Below are 20,527 nucleotides of genomic sequence, written 5' to 3' on the forward strand. Positions count from 1 at the left end.
CTACGTTACTTATTGACATGTTGAATAAGGCTAGTTCATTTAAATTGCAAATCTCAGTTTTGAGAAACACGATATTTTAGACTTAAAGAATGGAAATCCCTTAAAAACCTCATAGTTGTCAATTATTTAATATCTTTCTCAACCTCTAGGGCATTTTTATGATCATTTATTTAAGTATCAGTTATTCAAATTATTTAAGAAACATTTAACACTTTCGTGGCAAACATAAACTAAGGAAAAATGTTTTTTCATTCCTATTCAAGCAAGGTCTTATTCTATAAACATGAAATAACCATTAAAACTTTATTAAAATTTTCTGTTTAATTCATGCAAATAGTTAACACAATAATGAAGGGTTTATGGCATGTGAAAGTTTTTAAGTTTTTAATGTTTGAAAACATATAATCTAGGGCAGTATATAAAACAAAACAGAGATCACAGAGAGGATCCCGAGTTACAAAACTACAAGAAGGGGGAAAAATGCAACCAAGAAAAACTTTCACCTTTCAACTTTGTGAAGGTACCCGCTCGCTTAGCTCAGTAGGTAGAGCGTTGTCTACGGATCGCGGGGTCGCGAGTTCGATCTATTTGATAAACGACATTGTGTCTGAAATCATTAGTCCTCCACCTCTAATTCATATCGGGAAGTTGGCAGTTACTTGCGGAGAACAGGTTTGTTCTGGTACAGAATCCAGGAACACTGGTTAGGTTAACTGCCTGCCGTTATATGACTGAAATACTGTTGAAAAACAGCGTTAAACCGAAATCAAACAAACAAACAGAAACAACTTTGTGAAAGTTTTTCCCTACATTCCTGAAATTGACGTATTTGATAAATGATGCTGTGGAGCATATATGCTGAAACCCCATCAAGTGATCCATGAGAAGCATGTCTTGTGAAACCATGTCAAGCAATCCATGAGAAGCATGTCTTGTGAAACCATGTCAAATGATCCACAAGAAGCATGTCTTGTGAAACCATGTCAAACCATTCATGAGAAGCATGTCTTGTGAAACCATGTCTAGAGATCCAAACCATGTCAAGCGATCCATGAGAAGCATGTCTTGTGAAACCATGTCAAACCATTCATGAGAAGCATGTCTAAATGTGAAACCATGTCTAGTGACCCAAACCATGTCAAGCGATCCATGAGAAGCATGTCTTGTGAAACCATGTCAAGCCATTCATGAGAAGCATGTCTTGTGCAACCATGTCAAGCCATTCACGAGAAGCATGTCTTGTGAAACCATGTCAAGTGATCCATGAGAACATATATCAATCATGTGACCCATGTCTGGCAAAAACCCATCAAGTGACCTACTTGAAGCATGTCTGCTAGAAAACCCTCAACTGATCCATGAGAAGCAAGTCTTGTAAAATTTCATCAAAGGCAAAAAAAATCTTGCCGGCAGAAATGTTAATTTACATAAAACTATTGCAACGCAAAAGTTAAAAGACTAAAACATGTCCCATATCTTTTATACTCAAAAACCTTGACCAAAAATTCCCAGCCTTCTGGAAGACTGCAAGACAGCCTGAAACAATCAACCAGAACAATTCTATGATCAAACAAATTAAGTAACAGACTAAATGGCTCACTATCTGCTAAATATTCATTGTTTTTCTTCTCCTGTTTTTAATGCTACATCCCTGCTAATTTTCAATTAAATAATTTCTTAAAACAATTCTTGCTAATTACAAAACAACAGGGATAACTAATCATTATGGCCTGCCCTTCGCAATATCTTACACTACGAGGCCTTCAATCAATTAATTTCCATTTGGGACTAATCCTGGTGATTTTTGGGTTATTGCGGAAGCTGTGATGAATTTACTACACTCAATTTTATTTTTTCTCAGTGTAAAATTAATTGACTATTTGCATGTCAGGCTTTCATAGGGTCCATGAAAACTCAAACAAAACACATTACTGCAATGTCTTCAATGGCTTTCTTACGATAATTCAATTCTGGTCCCCCGGAATCTAATTTGCATAAACACAATTAATCTTATCTCTCCCATTTAAAGACTCACCAAATAGTTTGTCACAGAAATTTTAAATTAATCTTTTAATCTGAAATTAAAATTTTGACAAAATACTTGCAACAATATTTAAATTTGCAGTTGGAGGCACTTAATAAAACATATTGAAGTCATTCTTTAAGGAAACCCATTTAAAATCGCTGACACTGATTTAATAGACACTTCCAGCAGCTGTTTTTTTGTTTTTTCTTACCAACTAGAATTATATTTTTATTTTGGAAATATTAATTAAAAAGTTTCTGTGAATTGTGAAAAAAATAGCGAATATTAATGAATAATAATTAAAGTGTCCCTGATAACAAAGACAGAATACAGTAAAATAAACTGACATTTTTGTGCAAATAATCTGCAGATAGTGATGCCATTCACATTTTTTGTGTTCATTTTTTTTTCTGAATGCCTGCACAATTTTAAATATTTCCGATTTACACTCTCCACTTGTCCATGATTTATTGGTTGCCCATTAAATCTGAAATATTTATCCTTTACAATGGTGTTTTAAGGAGTAAAAATGGAATCTATCTTCACCGGAATTGTTAGAACCATCAAACCTGTCAGAAAAATATTTCCCAAACACTTCTATTTTGTGCAAAGAATGAATGGTTAATTCATCAGCGAAAGCGGCCGCTACTTCGCTATTTTGAATGAAAATTGTAACTATGTTTTAGTCGACAGTTCCTGGATTGTAAAAACAGCATGTAGAGCTGTCAGTTTCCACCTTACAACATTTTACAACATGAGAAAAACATGAAATAAACATAAACCAAACTAGTCCATTAGACAGGAAAAATCACCGCTGACAGATTAAGTGAGGGAAAAATAGTTTTATTTCTTAGCAATAGGTTTTCCTTCTGTCTTGGAGCCATGCTGTATAAATCAACTGATTGTTATCGAAGAATAAAATGACAATTACTTAAACATACAAAACTTTTATACAGAACATTCAATTCAAAAACTATAGAAATTTTCGAAGTATGACTGTAAACACATATATTCCATGTAATATGTAACTGCCAGATGTGTGATTGTAAATACATGTACTTCCATGTGATATGTATCTGCCATATATGTGGACTGCCATATATGTGACTGTAAATACATGTCTTCCATGTAATAAGTAAATGCCAGATATGTGACTGTAAATACATGTATTCCATGTAATATGTAACTGCCAGATATATGACTGTAAATAAATGTATTCCATGTGATATATAACTGGCAGATATGTGACTGTAAACGTATGCACTTCCATGTGATTTGTAAATGTGATATGTGACTTTAAATACATATACATTCATGTTCCAGTGTAACTGCTATACATGTGACATTAAATACATGTATTTTCTTGTAATATGTTACTCTGATTCAATACATAATATATGTGAATATGTAACTGTTTTACATGTAATTTCATATGTAATTTATATGTACATTCAATTGCTATTCCTCAACATTGTTGTCTATTTAATTTCAATTCAATGAAAAACAAAACTCCTTTTCTTCTTACTAGACTGTTACATGAGAAACTGACACAGAAATCTTCTGAAAAGGGTTGCTCGTATAGAATTATATAGGTGAACAACTTGCATTTGTAAAATCAGTTACCAGATAGGAATGTTCTGTAGTCAATAACTATTAGACTGTGTAAAATGTTTTCATCATGAATGGGAAATAATGTCTGTTTTCCTCATTTCTGTCTTCATTTTGCAGGGGAGGACTCCATCCAGCGATAACAGATTCTAAAACATAAGTATGGTAGAGCAATCATAGACAAATTACTATCACATACTGTTTCTCCTTGTTCTCCTCTATGAAAGTCTAAACAAAAGAACAATGTTATATAACAAGAGGGTCCTGAAGGCCCTTCATTGCTCACCTAACCTAGTTCTTACCCCAGATATCCTAGTATCTGATTTGGCATAGATTTCATAGAGGTAAGCATTTTGACAATGATTTATGACAGGCAGATCATTAACAAAGTTTTTCAATAATTTGACCTTGTGACATAGTTTTTGATCTCAGGTAACATTCTCACAAAGTATCAAGTATCAAAGTTAACAAGTTATTTTCAGAGATTTGACCTAATGAGCTTATTTAAGACCTCTGATATCCCAGTTAAAAACCTGACCTAGATTTCATAGAGATGAAACATTCTGACAAAGTTTTATGAAGATGAGCTAGGGAATGTGGTCTCTAGAGTGTTAACCAGGTTTTCCTATTAACTGACCTAGTTTTTTTTTTTTTATCTCAGATGACCCAGTAAAAAACTTGTCCTAAGTTTTATTGAGGGTAACATTCTGACCAAGTTTTATTAAAATTTGGCCAAAATTGTGACCTCTGTAGTGTTAACATTCAAATTGTTAACAACAGATGACGCAAGACAGACAATGACTGATATCACACACAAATTGATTACAACAGCTCACTTTGAGTACTTTGTCCTCAAGTGACCTAAAAATGATTAAGATGATGACAATGATAATGACAATTATGATGATGACTGATTATTGTAAACACTACAATTACTTTAGCAGCTCATGTCAAATTTAATGCCACAGACTTGCAAATTTATCTTACAGGTATTAGGCTTCTACTGCAACTGCATTCACATGACACTGGGCTTCAGCTGAAACTGCATCCACCTAACACTGGGCTTCAGTTGCATCTGCATCCACATGACACAAAGCCTCTGCTGCAACTGCATCCACATGACACTGGGCTTCTACTTCATCTGTATTCATGTTATACTGGGATTCTGCTGCAACTGCATCTGTGTGACACTGAGTTTCTACTGCATCTGCATCCACATGACACTGGGCTTCTGCTGCAACTGCATCCTACTAACATTGGGTTTCTACTGCATCTGCATCCCCACGACACTGAGTTTCTACTGTATCTGCATCCACATGACACTGGGCTTCTGCTGCAACAGCATACTACTAACATTGGGTTTCTACTGCATCTGCATCCACATGACACTGAGCCTCTGCTGCAACTGCATCCTACTAACATTGGGTTTCTACTGCATCTGCATCCACATGACACTGAGTTTCTACTTATCTGAATCCACATGACACTGGGCTTCTGCTGCATCAGCATACTACTAACATTGGGTTTCTACTGCATCTGCATCCACATGACACTGAGCCTCTGCTGCAACTGCATCCTACTAACATTGGGTTTCTACTGCATCTGCATCCACATGACACTGAGTTTCTACTTATCTGAATCCACATGACACTGGGCTTCTGCTGCATCAGCATACTACTAACATTGGGTTTCTACTGCATCTGCATCCTCATGACACTGAGCCTCTGCTGCAACTGCATCCTACTAACATTGGGTTTCTACTGCATCTGCATCCACATGACACTGGGCCTCTGCTGCAACTGCATCCTACTAACATTGGGTTTCTACTGCATCTGCATCCATGTGACACTAAGCCTCTCCTGCAACTGCATCCACATGACACTGGGCTTCTGCTGCAACTGCATCCTACTAACATTGGGTTTCTATTGCATCTGCATGCCTCTGCTGCAACTGCATCCACATGACACTGGGCCTCTGCTGCAACTGCATCCACATGACACTGGCTTTCTACTGCATCTGCATCCACATGACACTAAGCCTCTGCTGCAACTGCATCCTACTAACATTGGGTTTCTACTGCATCTGCATCAATGTGACACTAAGCCTCTCCTGCAACTGCATCCACATGATACTGGGCTTCTGCTGCAACTGCATCCTACTAACATTGGGTTTCTACTGCATCTGCATCCACATGACACTGGGCTTCTACTGCAACTGTATCGACATGACACTGAGCCTCTGCTGCATCTGCATCCACATGACACTGGGTTTCTACTGCATGTGCATCCACAAGACACTGAGCCTCTGCTGCAACTGCATCCACATGACACTGGGTTTCTGCTGCAACTACATCTATCTACTGCATCTGAATCCACACAACACTGGGTCTCTGCTGCAACTGCATCCACATGACACTGAGCCTCTGCTGCAACTGCATCCACATGACACCGGGCTTCTGCTGCAACAGCATCTATGAGACACTGGGCTTCTACTGCATCTGCATCAACACGGCACTGAGCCTCTGCTGCAACTGCATCCACATGACACTGGGCTTCTACTTCAACTGCATTCATGTGACACTGAGCTTCTGCTGCAAATGCATCTATGTGACATCGGGCTTCTGCTGCAAATGCATCCACATCGCTGGGCTTCTGCTTCAACTGCATTCATGTGACACTGGGCTTCTGCTGCAACTGCATCTATGTGACATTGGGCTTCTGCCGCAAATGCATCCACATCGCTGGGCTTCTACTGCAACTGCATCCATGTGACACTGGGCTTCTGCTGCAACTGCATCTATGTGACATCGGGCTTCTGCTGCAAATGCATCTACATCGCTGGGTTTCTGCTTCAACTGCATTCATGTGACACTGGGCTTCTGCTGCAACTGCATCTATGTGACATCGGGTTTCTGCTGCAAATGCATCCACATCGCTGGGCTTCTACTGCAACTGCATCCATGTGACCAGGCTTCTCCAGCAACTGCATGTGACCAGGCTTCTCAAGCAACTGAGCTTCTACTGCAACTGCATCCATCTGACCCTATGTTTCTTTTGCAACTGCATCCATGTGTCACTGGGCTTCTGCTGCAACTGCATCATTGTGACGAGGAACTAAGCACAAGGTTACACCGGAAGGTTTGATCCTCTGGAAGAAGTGTGTTCCTGTGGGGATGTTAAGAAAGTCAATATGTCTACTCGCCTTCTTCATTAAGATACTGAGGACATTGTCAACTAATTGCTCAAGATTAAGGCTTTAAATAACTGAAAGATCATATGAAATAAACAAACTGAAGCCAGAGCTATCACTGAAGGTAATTATATCCACTGACATCACTTTGATATAGGGGCAGTAATACATAATCATGACATTTGAAGTTCAAGTGTGTCCAGTGACCTGTGACTTGAGGAGTTTAACAATTGTTTGTCCTATGAAAATTCTTTAAGCAGTTACAGAGCAGATAAGAAACAAAGCTATTTGATGTTTGACCTCAACTGTGGCCTTGACCTTTAACACTGGGACCTAGGTCATGCATAATTCTCCTATTATCGATGGTGAACAATAACTTGATATCTGGACATAGATTTAAGTTTGAAATAATGCTATTTCACCTTTGACCTTGAAGAGTGACCTTGAAGAAAATGACCTTGTTCATACAATCTGCATATCTGTTGATGAGGTGAACAATCAATGCTAGTTTTACGAAAATCCTTCAAGCAATTTATAAAACAAGGAATAGTTACAAAGTTAAGCTACTTGACCTCTGACCTCAGTGTGACCCAGATACTGAGCCTAGTGACTTGTATCATACTTGATTCTCATAATATTAAATGACAGTGACCATTGATGTGTAATTATTTGAAAATCCATTTTTTTTACAAAAAAAAAACACCATCAAAAAAATGACTTCTTCGTGTGACCTTGACCCTGGACCTAGTGAAACTGGTTGTGCTCCCTGCATGTCATGTCAATGAAGTTAATAACTGATGACAGTTTCATGAAAATTCTTCCAGCAGTTGAGAAAATATGGAGTGTATAAGACGTTAATCTATCTGACCTTTGACCTTGAAGTGTGACCTTGATCTTTGACCTAGGGACCTTGGTCATAAACAAATCTTGTCATATTATGAAGGTGAAAATTTGTGTGCAACTATTTGAAAATCTATTGGGAGAGTTTCAGCTGTTTTATTACAGAAGTACCTTTGGACAGATGTGTGTAGCTCCCACACAGGCCCAATATACCTTATATTTGAGTACATAACAATACAAACAAGAGTGCAAGACTGACGCCCTGCTCTTTCAGAGACAGGCGAGGGGCGTATAAAAATGGAACAGCCGTGTACCTCTTACGCTAAATGAATCTTTACAAACAGCTGGAAAAGCAGAGAAAAGATAAATACTCACCTATTATGAAAATGTAGTAAGTTAGGTGTATACCTAGAGTGAGGGAGCACAAACTCATTATATGGTCTGTGGAGTTTTACAAAATAATAATTTGTGTAGCGGGTGCCAACATACCTTGGCAGCTACTGCCGAGCCTAATGTTCAGTGATAATATCTGTCTATATGTTCCATAGTGACAACATGTTTAATCTTTGGCTGTGACTAAATACAGAGTTGGTGCGCCCGTGATATATTACAGACTCCGGTATATACCGGATTAACTAAATTTGAACAAAAATACATAAAATGTATATATTTTGTAACCATGGTGATTCTAACCCTAACCTTTAGTCAATATATTATGCACATTATACACTAAATGCATGCGGACATGCAAAAAAATGAGTATTTTTGCCGTGCGTTCCATTTGATAATAATTCCGCGCATGCGCCGAACGGCTGCACCAACTCTGCAATGAGAAACATTCTTAATCTTTGATGGCCTAAACCCTGGTGCAAGCTCTGCTACAACAAACACAATGGGAAGAATTTGAGAGATGTCACCTGGTTCCGGAAGAACCATTTATGATCCAGACATTTAGCTATCAAATGGTTATAACTATTATCACTAAAAGATATTTCTCTTTAAGACCATTAGGAATTCAGCTTAATTTAGATAATAATTAAACAACCTAAATATATATTTTATATAAATTCTAACAACCCTAAATTTCACTAATAGAAATAATAACAGGGTCCCCATGATCAACTGAAAAGACTTCTGAAGTTAAAAGCAAATGGTCCATTTCTCACGAAAGCTATACCTTAGCAGAAAAGAATTTGGGATGACGGAAATGTTACCTATTTATCATTAAAACAATGATAAAAACTTGTTAACAAAAAACTACCTGAAAAAAAAAATCAACAGTAGTAAAACATTTAACTAAAAGAGTATTAAAAACCAATGCTAAATTTAACAAAATTTTAAGGAGAAGTCATAAAAAATTCATAAAAATGCCACTGAAACAAAATTTACATAAATACATAAATCTGTTAATCTTGTTTATTGAGATTACAAAATATAAACGTTTGAAACGTACCCCACATGAAGCTTTAAAACTTGGACAAACTTCATGAATTTTTAAGTAAACAACTAAAACGCTACCAATGTTCATTAAGAGGCGAACCTATGTCAACTTTCCAACAAAAATGGAATACGATTAAGTGCGAACAATATGAACTTTCCTAATTCTTCCTACAAAAAACTATAGACAAATATTTACTTAAATCGGTCTCTTCACAACCCGTACTATTTGTGCAAACAAGGCTCGTGACAATATTCCCATAATCCCACTTGTTAGAGAACTGTCATGAACCAGTATCATCCCTCTGTTGTTTTTTTAATCTTCACATTCAACAATTAATTTCATTTTTATTTCAAAATTCATGAAAAAGTTGTCCAAGTTGTCATAGTAAGTTGCCACCAAAATATCCTCAAGAACTCCTACATTGATTGTTTACATCAACACAAAAACAACCGAATGAGTTGCAAGACTTGTTAACTTATGTGAACAAAGGAAAAATAATCTGCATCATCGCTAATTCAAAAACGAACTATTTTTGTGGTCAGTTATGGTAAGCTGGTATGAACTTTTACATACCAGTGCCATAAAATTTATTTTCAGCCTGCTTTTAAAAAGGTAATTATCACTGCACTCTTTCTTCTGTTTGAATCCCGAATCCTGGTTTTCTCCCGTTTTCATGCGTCAGCTTTTCCATAAAATTAGCAGCATCAAAAAGTAATGCATTGTAAACCTGAACATTTTGATGTCCTAACTGAACTGAACAACAGTGACGAAGGACATAATTATAATATATATACCATTTTAGTTTATACCATACCTTGGCGCTGGGGTTTGTTTTTGTTGTTTTTTGTTGTGTTTAACATCACACCGACACAATTAGAGGTCATATGACGTCTTTCCAGCTTTGATGGTTGAGGAAGACCCCAGGTGCCCCTCCATGCATTATTTCATCATGAGCAGCACCTGGGTAGAACCACTATCTTCCATCATAAGCCAGCTGAAAGGCTTCCTCAAATGAAGAATTCAATGCCCCGAGTGAGGTTTAAACCCGCATCGGTGAGGGGCAAGTGATTTGAAGTCGGCGACCTTAACCATTCGTCCACAGAGGCCCCTGCTGTGGTTTGTACATGCATACCTGGCTCTGCAGACCAGAATATTACAAGATGTGTCAGTCAATGCTGTAGACACTACACAAGCTTTTGTCGTATCAGTAAGCCCAGCATCTGTGATATTACCACACTTCAAAATGAAGAACAGCCATTCAACCAGCTGACATTTTCTCCTCTTTTCAACAACCTCGGCAGCAGTCAATCCAACATCAAATGAAACTGTTCATTCAAAAACACAAGTAGGGTGATAGATAATATCAAATGTAAATACTGCTTTAGAATTTCTGGACAAAATCTCTGCAAACACTTCAAAATTCCTCACAAATGGACACTTCCATATTTCAATAAACATCATCGTAAAAGCACTTTCAGTTTGACAAACATTTTACCGCTAGGTGAAGATGTGCGGAAACAAAGTTTGGGATAAAGCGGTGCTGAGAATTCTAAATAAGGGCTTTCAAACAGTTTGTGTGTATTTGACTTTGAAATCAAATATTTGTACAAAGTGTATGCACACCAACTGTTTTGACTACCTTTAATTTTACGCAGGTGAAATAATGTAAGGTCATTAACAAAATCATTTTTAAAATATTTTTGTTGATCTTGATGTCACAGATTTTAAGAGTTAGATTAATGGTATGACTAACATGCAACAGCTTGGTAAAAATTGAAATATATATGGCCAGTACATTATCTGTTTTTTGTTGACCTTTAGAGTTAGCTCATTTTATTAACAGCATTTTTAACAATGATTTTGTGAGTTAGCTCCATTTTATTAACAGCATTTTTAACAATGATATTAGGAGTTTTTTGAGGGGAGTTAGCTCCCTTTCATTAGCAGCATTTTTAACAATGATTTTGAGAGTTAGCTCCATTTCATTAGCAGCATTTTTAACAATGATTTTGGGAGTTAGCTCCATTTCATTAGGTTAAAGGTCAGTAATTCAAATCCTTCTTTGTTTCATATAAAAAACGACAACTTCATGTCGTCTTTACGTATCTTTAGAGAACATCACTTTTTCCTGCACCAATTTTTCATTAAAGTTCTATCACAAATTAACGAAAAAATGAAAAGAAAATAGGGGGTTGAATAGTTCCTAGTGAAATGCCAGTCATTTGTGGTCTGCTACCCTAAAAATGGCGCATATTTGCTCTCCTCCGCGCAATAAACACCTACTTCCGGTTTCGATCTGCAAAACTTGCCATGCGGGTTGTATGAACATGAAAACCATCTCATTTCATGCAGAATGTATTCTAGTAGCGAAAAAGTGTGATTAAAGCACTTGTTCTACATGAATTTGCGCAGAAAATGAGAAAATTAGGATCTATTTATTATGGACTTCTTTCGACTACACCACGGAAGCACATTTTCGACCGAATTACTGACCTTATTCCATTAGCAGCATTTTTAACAATGATTTTGGGAGTTAGCTCCCTTTCATTAACAGCATTTTTAACAATAGTTTTGAGAGTTAGCTCCATTTCATTAACAGCATTTTTAACAATGATATTGGAAGTTTTTCGGGGGGAGTTAGCTCCATTTCATTAACAGTATTTTTTGCAATGATTTTGAGAGTTAACTCCATTTCATTAACAGCATTTTAGCCATGATTTTGAGAGTTCAGCATTTTTAGCAAAGTTTTTTTTGAGTTATCTCCATTTCATTAACATCATTTTAGCAATGATCTTGAGAGCTAGTTCAATTTCATTATCAGCATTTTTAGCAATGATTTTGAGAGTTAGATCCGATTCAGTAACAGTATTTTTAGCAATGATTTTGAAAGTTAGCTCCATTTATTAACAGCATTTTAGCAATATCTCCTGAAAGGATATGATACTTGATTTTATTGAATATATCATAATAGGGAAGACAACAAACTAACACAAGTTGGTTCTGTCACCTTATCCATCAAACATCAACAAAATTACAGTGCACCGTTGTTCAGGTTTGACATTCGGGATTCAGGAGATGCTGGTGCTGATATAGCAGCCCCTGTCACTTATCCTAGCAAATATTAAACATAAGCTGCAATTTTCAAAATATGATAAAAATCAATGTGATCAGTTTATAAATGACAGCCTGTCAAATCAAATGCAGGTATGAACCCAAGAATATAATAGCCCCCTTTTCACTCCAGATTTTATGGCAGTTTGATATAAATTGAATCAGGAAAACCGAAAAACATTCTTAACAAAGGATTATCATTTAAGTTAATAAAAATATTTAAATAGAGGAGTCGTGCCATGAGAAAACCAACATAGTGGCTTTGCGACCAGCATGGATCCAGACCAGCCTGCGCATCCGCAGGCTCAGATATTTTTATCTAGTGTAAGAAGTTTATGTTGATGCGACAACAGTTGATCTGTGTTGGCCCAGTTTCTTTGCAATCTCAGTATTTCTGAACTTTCTCACAATTACAAAATTAAAATCAATGGAAAAATATTTATATAGAGTAAACAGAAGGAAAAAAGTTGAAATTACAAAAGAGTATGTCCACAGTTACTCTAAGTTGTTCATAATTGGACAAAAAAATATCTTTAGTAGTAACATAAATTCTTAATATTTTATATACAATTATCCTTTGAAAAATTTTAAAGCCACACAAAATTGATAAATTGTTAATCAATCTTTTTCTTAAACAAAAAAATTTATTTGTATTTTTGTGATAACTCATTTCGGTAAAACATTCTAAGAAAATGGTGTAACTGCATAAGAGGAAATAACTTCATGCAAATAAATATAAGTATCATGATACATTATAGCCGATGTGTGTAGGTAGTACGTTTTTGTGATTAAAAGGGCATTGTTGTCTACAAAAAGTAGCACAACAATATATATTTGCCAAATTATTTCAATGGTACATGCAAAAGCAAAAAAACATGGCATGTTTTTTTGTGTGTGTACGTGTTTCTGAAAAAAATACAAAAGGCAAATCTGATGAACAACTTGTTTTAATTTGGCAGGTTAAATGCAGCCTTTTCAACTTCTCATTTTATCATATGTACTGTTTTGTAACTGGGAGACATTCTATAGAAATTTGTATCGTTGGGTGCCTGGCTCCCACTTCCTGTAACGCTTACAAAATTGTTTCAACACACTTCAGGAAAATGTCACCATCAGCTGCCAAAGTTTTATAGCAGACTTTTTATTGCCCCTGGGACCAATTGTTTAGACGGAATTACTTTGTGGATAATACCCAATAATGAGGGTTTAATTGCGATTTAATGACTGCGTCCATTTACAGCACAATCTTCCTCCATGTTGCACATTTTAATTGTTCAGGTGCACTGTTACAACATACAGTCAGCAGTCACATTGTTTTGATTCACTGTCATCACGCTTTTTATCTTAATAGCGAGCAACCATACTATATCATAACTCTGTCCTGTTCCCTAGATAACCAAGATATCTACACCGCCTTATTCTCTAAGTGACAGACAAATTTTTCAAAATGATATTGTTATCATATAAATCAAGATTTACTAGTTGCATCTAAAATAAATTATTTGTGTCAGTCGGGAAAATGGCTGCTACATATTGTTCCTCTATTGTGTTTTTATTGCCTCACACACACTTCGTGGCTCCAAACTCGTGTTAATTGAATAAAATACGAGTCCGCATAAAAGGAAAAGCACAATTTACTTCAAAATGCTAATCTTTTAATATTCTTAATGTAGCTGCATAGTAAATTTCTTAAAAGTGGAAAAAGGTTTGCAGCAACAATTACCCATAGGATTTTACAATGAAACAATGGCACGAAAAAAACACCTGCCTACTTCTTTCATTTCTTGCAAACAAGAACCAATTTAACAGCAAAAAGTCTCATATATAACTTCACTAAATAAGAAATTTATGCTTCATCTTCAACCAATTTAATATAGGCCAAATATAGATATAAATTATCTCTTTTGATGTATGCCTACAACAGTTGACAGAGGACACACAGTAGCTTAACCACACGTAGTACAGCAAATACATAACATGGAAATACCGTACATTTCTGACCTACCAGTACACTCACAGCTACACCACATACTATAGCCAAACATGCAAAGATGAGGCCTGTTTCAGCAGACAAAGGGCTGTAGCTGTTGTTCTAAGGGTATCTCCAAAAGAAAACATGGACTGTCGAAGATTTTTTTTACAGCCTCAGTTCTGTTATAATAATATCTTCATTCATTTTCATTCTTACCACTATTCTTACATTTAAGACAAAATTAATATATTATAATCTACACAACACCAAATCCATCTATGACCACAAATAATGATAAAATTACATGGGAAGTATAGTTTTCTCCCCTGATGGTGGACAACTATGATGGACAAAACTTGACACCCCATACTTCACAGCCACGAATGAAAACCATCAGCAGCTTCCTTGCAAAACAAACAGTAAAGGTATTTCACAACAGCAATGGCAGAGAAATAATTAATTGTAGAATTGCTTGTAAGGATTGCACCTAATTGCTATAAAAGAACACCTACAGAAACAATAAACACCCCTGTGGTATTTTTTCTAATTGCCTATCTGTAAGCTTGATGAAGAAAACAGGACCTCTCGCAACTGATGACTGTAAAAGTGAAAATAAGAAAATGAAAAGTGTAGACAGATGAAAATACTCTGCGATAAAAGATATCTGCATAACTACATCATATCAGTTGAGGGATATATTAAGAATAAATTGTGCAAAGAACAGATTGAATAGGTTTTGCTAAGGTGTTATTACTATTCTTTTTCAAGAATTACCAAATACAAAAAAACACCTGATTAATGTCAATCCATTGGTTTAACCCTATGCTGCTACATCTCTATAATGAACTTGTCCATCTTTCAATTTGGACAGTGCCATTAACTATTTAAAGGGGTGCTTACCTAAAAGATACTGACTCAACAGTGAACAGTGCAGGTCATGATCAGACTGCATGGATGTGCAGGGTGATCATGATCTGGCAGAATCAAATGTGTCCAGCATGACATTGTTACAATAGAAAGTATATGAGCCGTGCCATGAGAAAACCAACATCCGTGCAGTCTGGTCAGGATCCATGCTGTTCGTTAACATATTCTCTAATTGCAATAGGCTTTGAAAGCGAACAGCATGGATCCTGACCAGACGGCACGGATGCGCAGGCTGGTCTGGATCCATGCTGGTCGCGAACGCAATATGTTGGTTTTCTCATGGCGGGGCTCATATGTATTTGGGTTTAGCATCTTTTTTTTTAACACTTTTTCAATCATATATAAATCGACAGTATCTACCTGAAGCAATGACAGTGAGCACAATGCCAACATTATAGTCATACCTCACTGGAATATCACACCGCAGAAATGCCACATGATACCACACCCAGTCACATTATACTGACATCTGGCTGCCCAGTCTTAAAACTATCCTTTTAATGCTGCGCGCCAAGAAAGCCACTTGTATTGGTATTCACATCTTTGGTATGACATGACCAGGAAGCAAGCAAACCACCGACCTCCTACACTTGAAAAATGGGCACTATACCACTAAATTACAATCAATTTACAATCAGAAGTAATCCCACATAAAATAATGCTCAATACCTCTCCAGATATTAAGGACATAAATTTTACCTAATTTGGCAAATATTTTTAAAATTATCTTTCTTAAAATAGGTATGCTTCACGTGAAGCAAGATCCGGGTTTTTTTTTTGCCCATAAAGAAAAGGTGTTTTTACAGATTGCCTTGAACATACATTTTTGCATAATTGGAAACTCTGAGTACCAGTAGTGCTCTATCACAACATAATCTTACTGTGAACTAGATAGAAAACAGCCATATGCCTGACTGTGAACATCGTTTTATCACAAGCAATACTCTGGTTAATTTAGCAACTTAATCTTAAGATAAAGAATGTTTTCACTTTTTCATAGACAGCATACAACAGGTTTCAGAAATTTTAAGTAAATTTCATGACAAAGTTAGCCATAAAAAAGATATGACTGTATCCACTTGTAACTGCTTTTAAATGAAACAAAAATATGACTGATTGTATTTCTGCAATGCTTTCTCCCTATATGTGCCAGTGTGTGACATTGAAGTTAGGTAAAACTTTTAATATTTTTGTTAAGCAGGAACAATTTATATTTTCATAAATACAGTGCTTTGACTGTTAACAGTATATTTAAATTTACATTAATTACTGATCATTTTCAAAGCTGCATCCACCCCCGCCCCCTCCAACTACCCCCATTTTTATTTTTTTTATTTATTTTTTATTTATGTTTTTTTTTTTTTTTGGATAAAGTGAAGAATTTACTCATATGTCAGGTAGTGTAAAACTGAATGCCAAAAAAAATAAAATACAACATCTTCATTTATTTCAAGAATTCAGAAATGTATGGAACACTAGCATGTATTCCAGGAATTTAAATTTCTAGTTCAAAGTTTCCTTAGCACCTGCCTGGCTTATCCCAGAATGCTGTTATTTACGATTTTTTAGGACTTAAAGAACTTGGCTTATCAGTAACTTTCACAATATTATGATACTTGCTGTTTAAAGTACCACTTTTAAGAAATCATGCACAATTATTAAGATAAAATTTTCAGGATTTACAGCTCGTATTACCTACCCTACAACTTCAAAGGAAATCAAAATTTATTACCATACTTTACTGTTTAGATAAATTCAAAAAACGTGTATTCAATTTCAAATATTAAGACACTTAATTGAAGTGAATCTGATTTGAAAATGTATCTAAAACTCCATTTTGACATTGTAAAAAAGCAATTTATGCCACTTGAATGTGAAATCTAAGACAAGCCTTCAATTGGTTGCAACAGTTTTCAGTAATTTATGTGACAGTGCCTGCCACTCATTGCCCTAGTAGCAGTCCAAAACTGGAAATTAAAATTTTGATGTTCTGTCAATGTGCCGGTATCCCAGACTCTGGCAGCCCTGTCAGGATCCAGTGTAGCATAGGAGTTAACGATTTATGAGATTTCTTTTGCAGCATCTGTTGGTTATTAAACTGGACACTGTCTCTTGTATGCTAGGCTACTGACTTCTGTGAAAGGCAGGTTCAAATGTTCTGCCTACTGAATGAAATATAATAATTGAGCCACGCCATGAGAAAACCAACATAGTGGGTTTGCGACCAGCATGGATCCAGACCAGCCTGCGATTCCGCGCAGTCTGGTCAGGATCCATGCTGTTCGCTTTCAAAGCCTATAGCAGTTACAGAAACCGTCAGCTAACAGCAGGGATCTTGACCAGACTGCATGAATGCGCAGGCTGGTCTGGATCCGTGCTGGTCGCAAAGCCACTATGTTCGTTTTCTCATGGTACAGCTCATATGTAAGAACAACTTTATAACATACGGACACTACTATTGAACCACCCTGGATTTTATGTGTTCCTGGAGAGAAAATGAAAATTCAAACTTGAAAGGCAACCCATAGAACAAAATACTTATTTGAAAATGTTTATTCATCTTTTTTGTATCTCACTCAAGGCATTTTATACACAAAGAGTGATGTTTACTGAAACTAAGTCGAGTTTCTGACCACACTAAACCTACCCCTGGTTCGTCTGCATCCAGGCTCGGGGATACCGTGCGCTTGCCATCATTTCCCGTCACTTCTTCCATTGTTCCTGGTGGGCTTCCCACAATGCACTGCTCAAGTAATGTCATATGGTCATCTGGAGCATTTTACACTGCAAAGTATATATAAACAAACTTTCATTAAACTAAGCTAGATTTTACTTGTAACATAATCATAATATACCATTACTATTATGTGGACAAAGGGAAGTAAATAAAACTTACATACAACTTTAGTTTGGTAGAGTTGTGTCCCTTCTAAGGGAAGCTATCAGTAAAGTCAAATGTCTTATCAACACAACAGTTATTCCCCTTATGATAAAATGGTATAACAATTGTTGGGTGCTTGACTTACACTACTAGGGACCAGAGGGGTATGAATTATTCTGGTATCTAAAATAAAATATGTCCATACCAGTTAAGTTTACACAGACCTATGAAATAAAATAAAGCTTTGTCAAACCCATCATCATGTTGGGTAAAATGTTTCACTTTATCATCAAGATCTAACTTAATCAGAAGCTTTTTTCATGATCAAAACCATTACTTTCATTCTGCAATTTTGGGTTGAAGACGCACAACCTAAAACTGTAGAGAGCCCATCAACATTTCAGAAAAAAAACACTAAATGTTTCTTCTAGAGCAGTATCCAGAAATTTTTGGTCTTTTTTGAATTCTTTTTTTTGTTCAGGAGCTTGCAGAAACATTTTATAGCACAGTTTTATTAAGGTAAACAAACTAGCATGTGTCACTATCAGCCAATGATCAACTATAAAGAAAACAGGTTAGTTCATGTATCTACAGAAAAGCTGGGAGTATATCCTTGGACAGGCATCTCAAGAAGAAAGCAATAACTTCATGCAGAATCAGCAGGGCAGATCTATAGGGAACTAGAATTGTGTCCATTGGACATGGATGCCCCCACATACTGCGCCATCCTCTAATTAGCAAATTTTTTATTAAGGGCCACAATTCCAGGGATCATCCTACAAGGCGATATGAGCGATATCGTCGCTTTAAAGTTGGCCACTTCGCCTAATTATCGCCTCTGGGCGAAATCCAAATCGCCGAGTTTTTCAGCAAGTTATTACCTGTTTACTTAAAGTTGTAAAAGTTGATGCATATTCTAGATTAAATTATCGGTAAATCCATAGTCAACCCCGCCTACTCGCCTGTCAAACTTCAGCCAATCGTAGCGTTAATTTCCCACAGTGTCAAACAATAATATTGTAAGCCGCCGCCATTTTGAAAATTTTCAATCGGCGTGTAAAAAGCCGATAAACTTAACGAGAGCATGATCTTATGCAACAATTGTATATTATTCTTTTATTTTATTAAAGATTACTTCAAAAATTATTTCAATTACCATGATTACGGTCAATTTCTGCAAATGAATGGCTCGAGTACTGTGGATAAAAAATGATTTCGCGGACATCAGAACTGCCGTACAAAATATTGTAAAAAGATCGCCATTATCTACGAGTTTGATATTATTTTCGAAATAAATAGTTAATAAATAAATTAAATGTACAAACCTGAACAAGTTGATGCAAAAATCGGGCATTTTAAAAGCACGAGAATTGAAAAATGAATGAAAATGTTCACGGCGTTTTGATCGTGCACCTGTTAAATTTACGAGTTTCGGACATGTAAATTTCGGATAAAAATTTAAAGGCGACTTTTTCATAGCTAAGTTTATACTTTATTTAGAAATTCATGAAAATCATAATGCAAGGATCAATTTCCTTAAATAATTACTGTTTATAAGTTACAGCTAGACCCACAGAAAGTGGATATATATAGGCAGGAAACTAAATGCTATGCCGATTCTTCTTAAATTCCTCAACTTCTCCCTAAATTCTGTGGAGGGAGAAGTCACTTCTCCCTAAAATTTTGACCTAGGGTGATCCCTGAATTCTAGAAAAAATAGTCACAGAAGAAAGGCTATTATTTATAGTCATCTTCACATCAAGGTCCTTCATCTGTGACACTTTCAACAGTGTTTGAGGAGTTGGACACACAAGACTTTTCTCTTTATTCAATATAGCAAAACTATCAAAGGCCATAACTGCGGTAAAAATAGTCACAGCAAAAGTTCTTCCCTTAATGGCCATCTGCACATCGAGCTTGTTCATCTGTGAAAGTCTGAAGCAAATCAGGCAAATAGTGAGGGAGGAGTTAGACACACAAGATTTCCGGACGTATGGAAGGATGTACGGACCACAGGAATGCTTTAAGCTCTCTCCCCCCCCACCCCACCGAATAAATGTGGGGATTTAACATGAGCACCGCCTACAGGTGCCACTGCTCATCTGCAAGTGCTGGATAATATGTAAGAAAAGAGTTATAGTCAGATTTTCTAAGTTCAAAAAGGGCCATAATTCTAACAAAATGCAGGTTAGAGTTATAGTTCTTGACCTACATTGTCCCCTTATGATGATAAACAAAAGTTAAAAGTTTCAAAGCTGTAGCTCTTATAGCTTTTGAGAAAAGGTGACCTAAACAAAAACTTTAACCAATAAACTCAAATTTTCTAAGTACAAGAAGGGCCATAATTCTGACAAAATGCATAGCAGAGTTTTGGGTCTTGGCCTACATAGTCTCCTAATAATGATAAACAAGTGTGCAAAGATTCAAAGCTATAACACTTATAGTTTTTGAGAAAAGGTGGACCTAAACAAAAAATTTAACCAAGACTTAAATTTTCTAAGTACAAAATGGGCCATAATTCTGACAAAATGC

General features: G+C 36.2%; 1 protein-coding gene across 3 annotated transcripts in view; it reads right to left on the reverse strand.

Moving 5' to 3' along the window:
- Nucleotides 1-20,527, reverse strand: part of LOC123524545 (eyes absent homolog 1-like) — a 178,896-nt gene that overhangs the window by 107,084 nt on the left and 51,285 nt on the right. For all 3 annotated transcript variants that reach the window (XM_053538733.1, XM_053538735.1, XM_053538734.1), the window contains exon 3: nucleotides 17,762-17,898. In XM_053538733.1, coding sequence (XP_053394708.1) covers nucleotides 17,762-17,875 — 114 coding nt within the window. In that variant the 5' untranslated portion in view covers nucleotides 17,876-17,898. The remainder of the gene's footprint in view (nucleotides 1-17,761; nucleotides 17,899-20,527) is intronic.

The sequence above is a fragment of the Mercenaria mercenaria genome, chromosome 3 (genome assembly GCF_021730395.1).
Source record: "Mercenaria mercenaria strain notata chromosome 3, MADL_Memer_1, whole genome shotgun sequence".
Taxonomy (NCBI): Eukaryota; Metazoa; Mollusca; class Bivalvia; order Venerida; family Veneridae; genus Mercenaria; species Mercenaria mercenaria.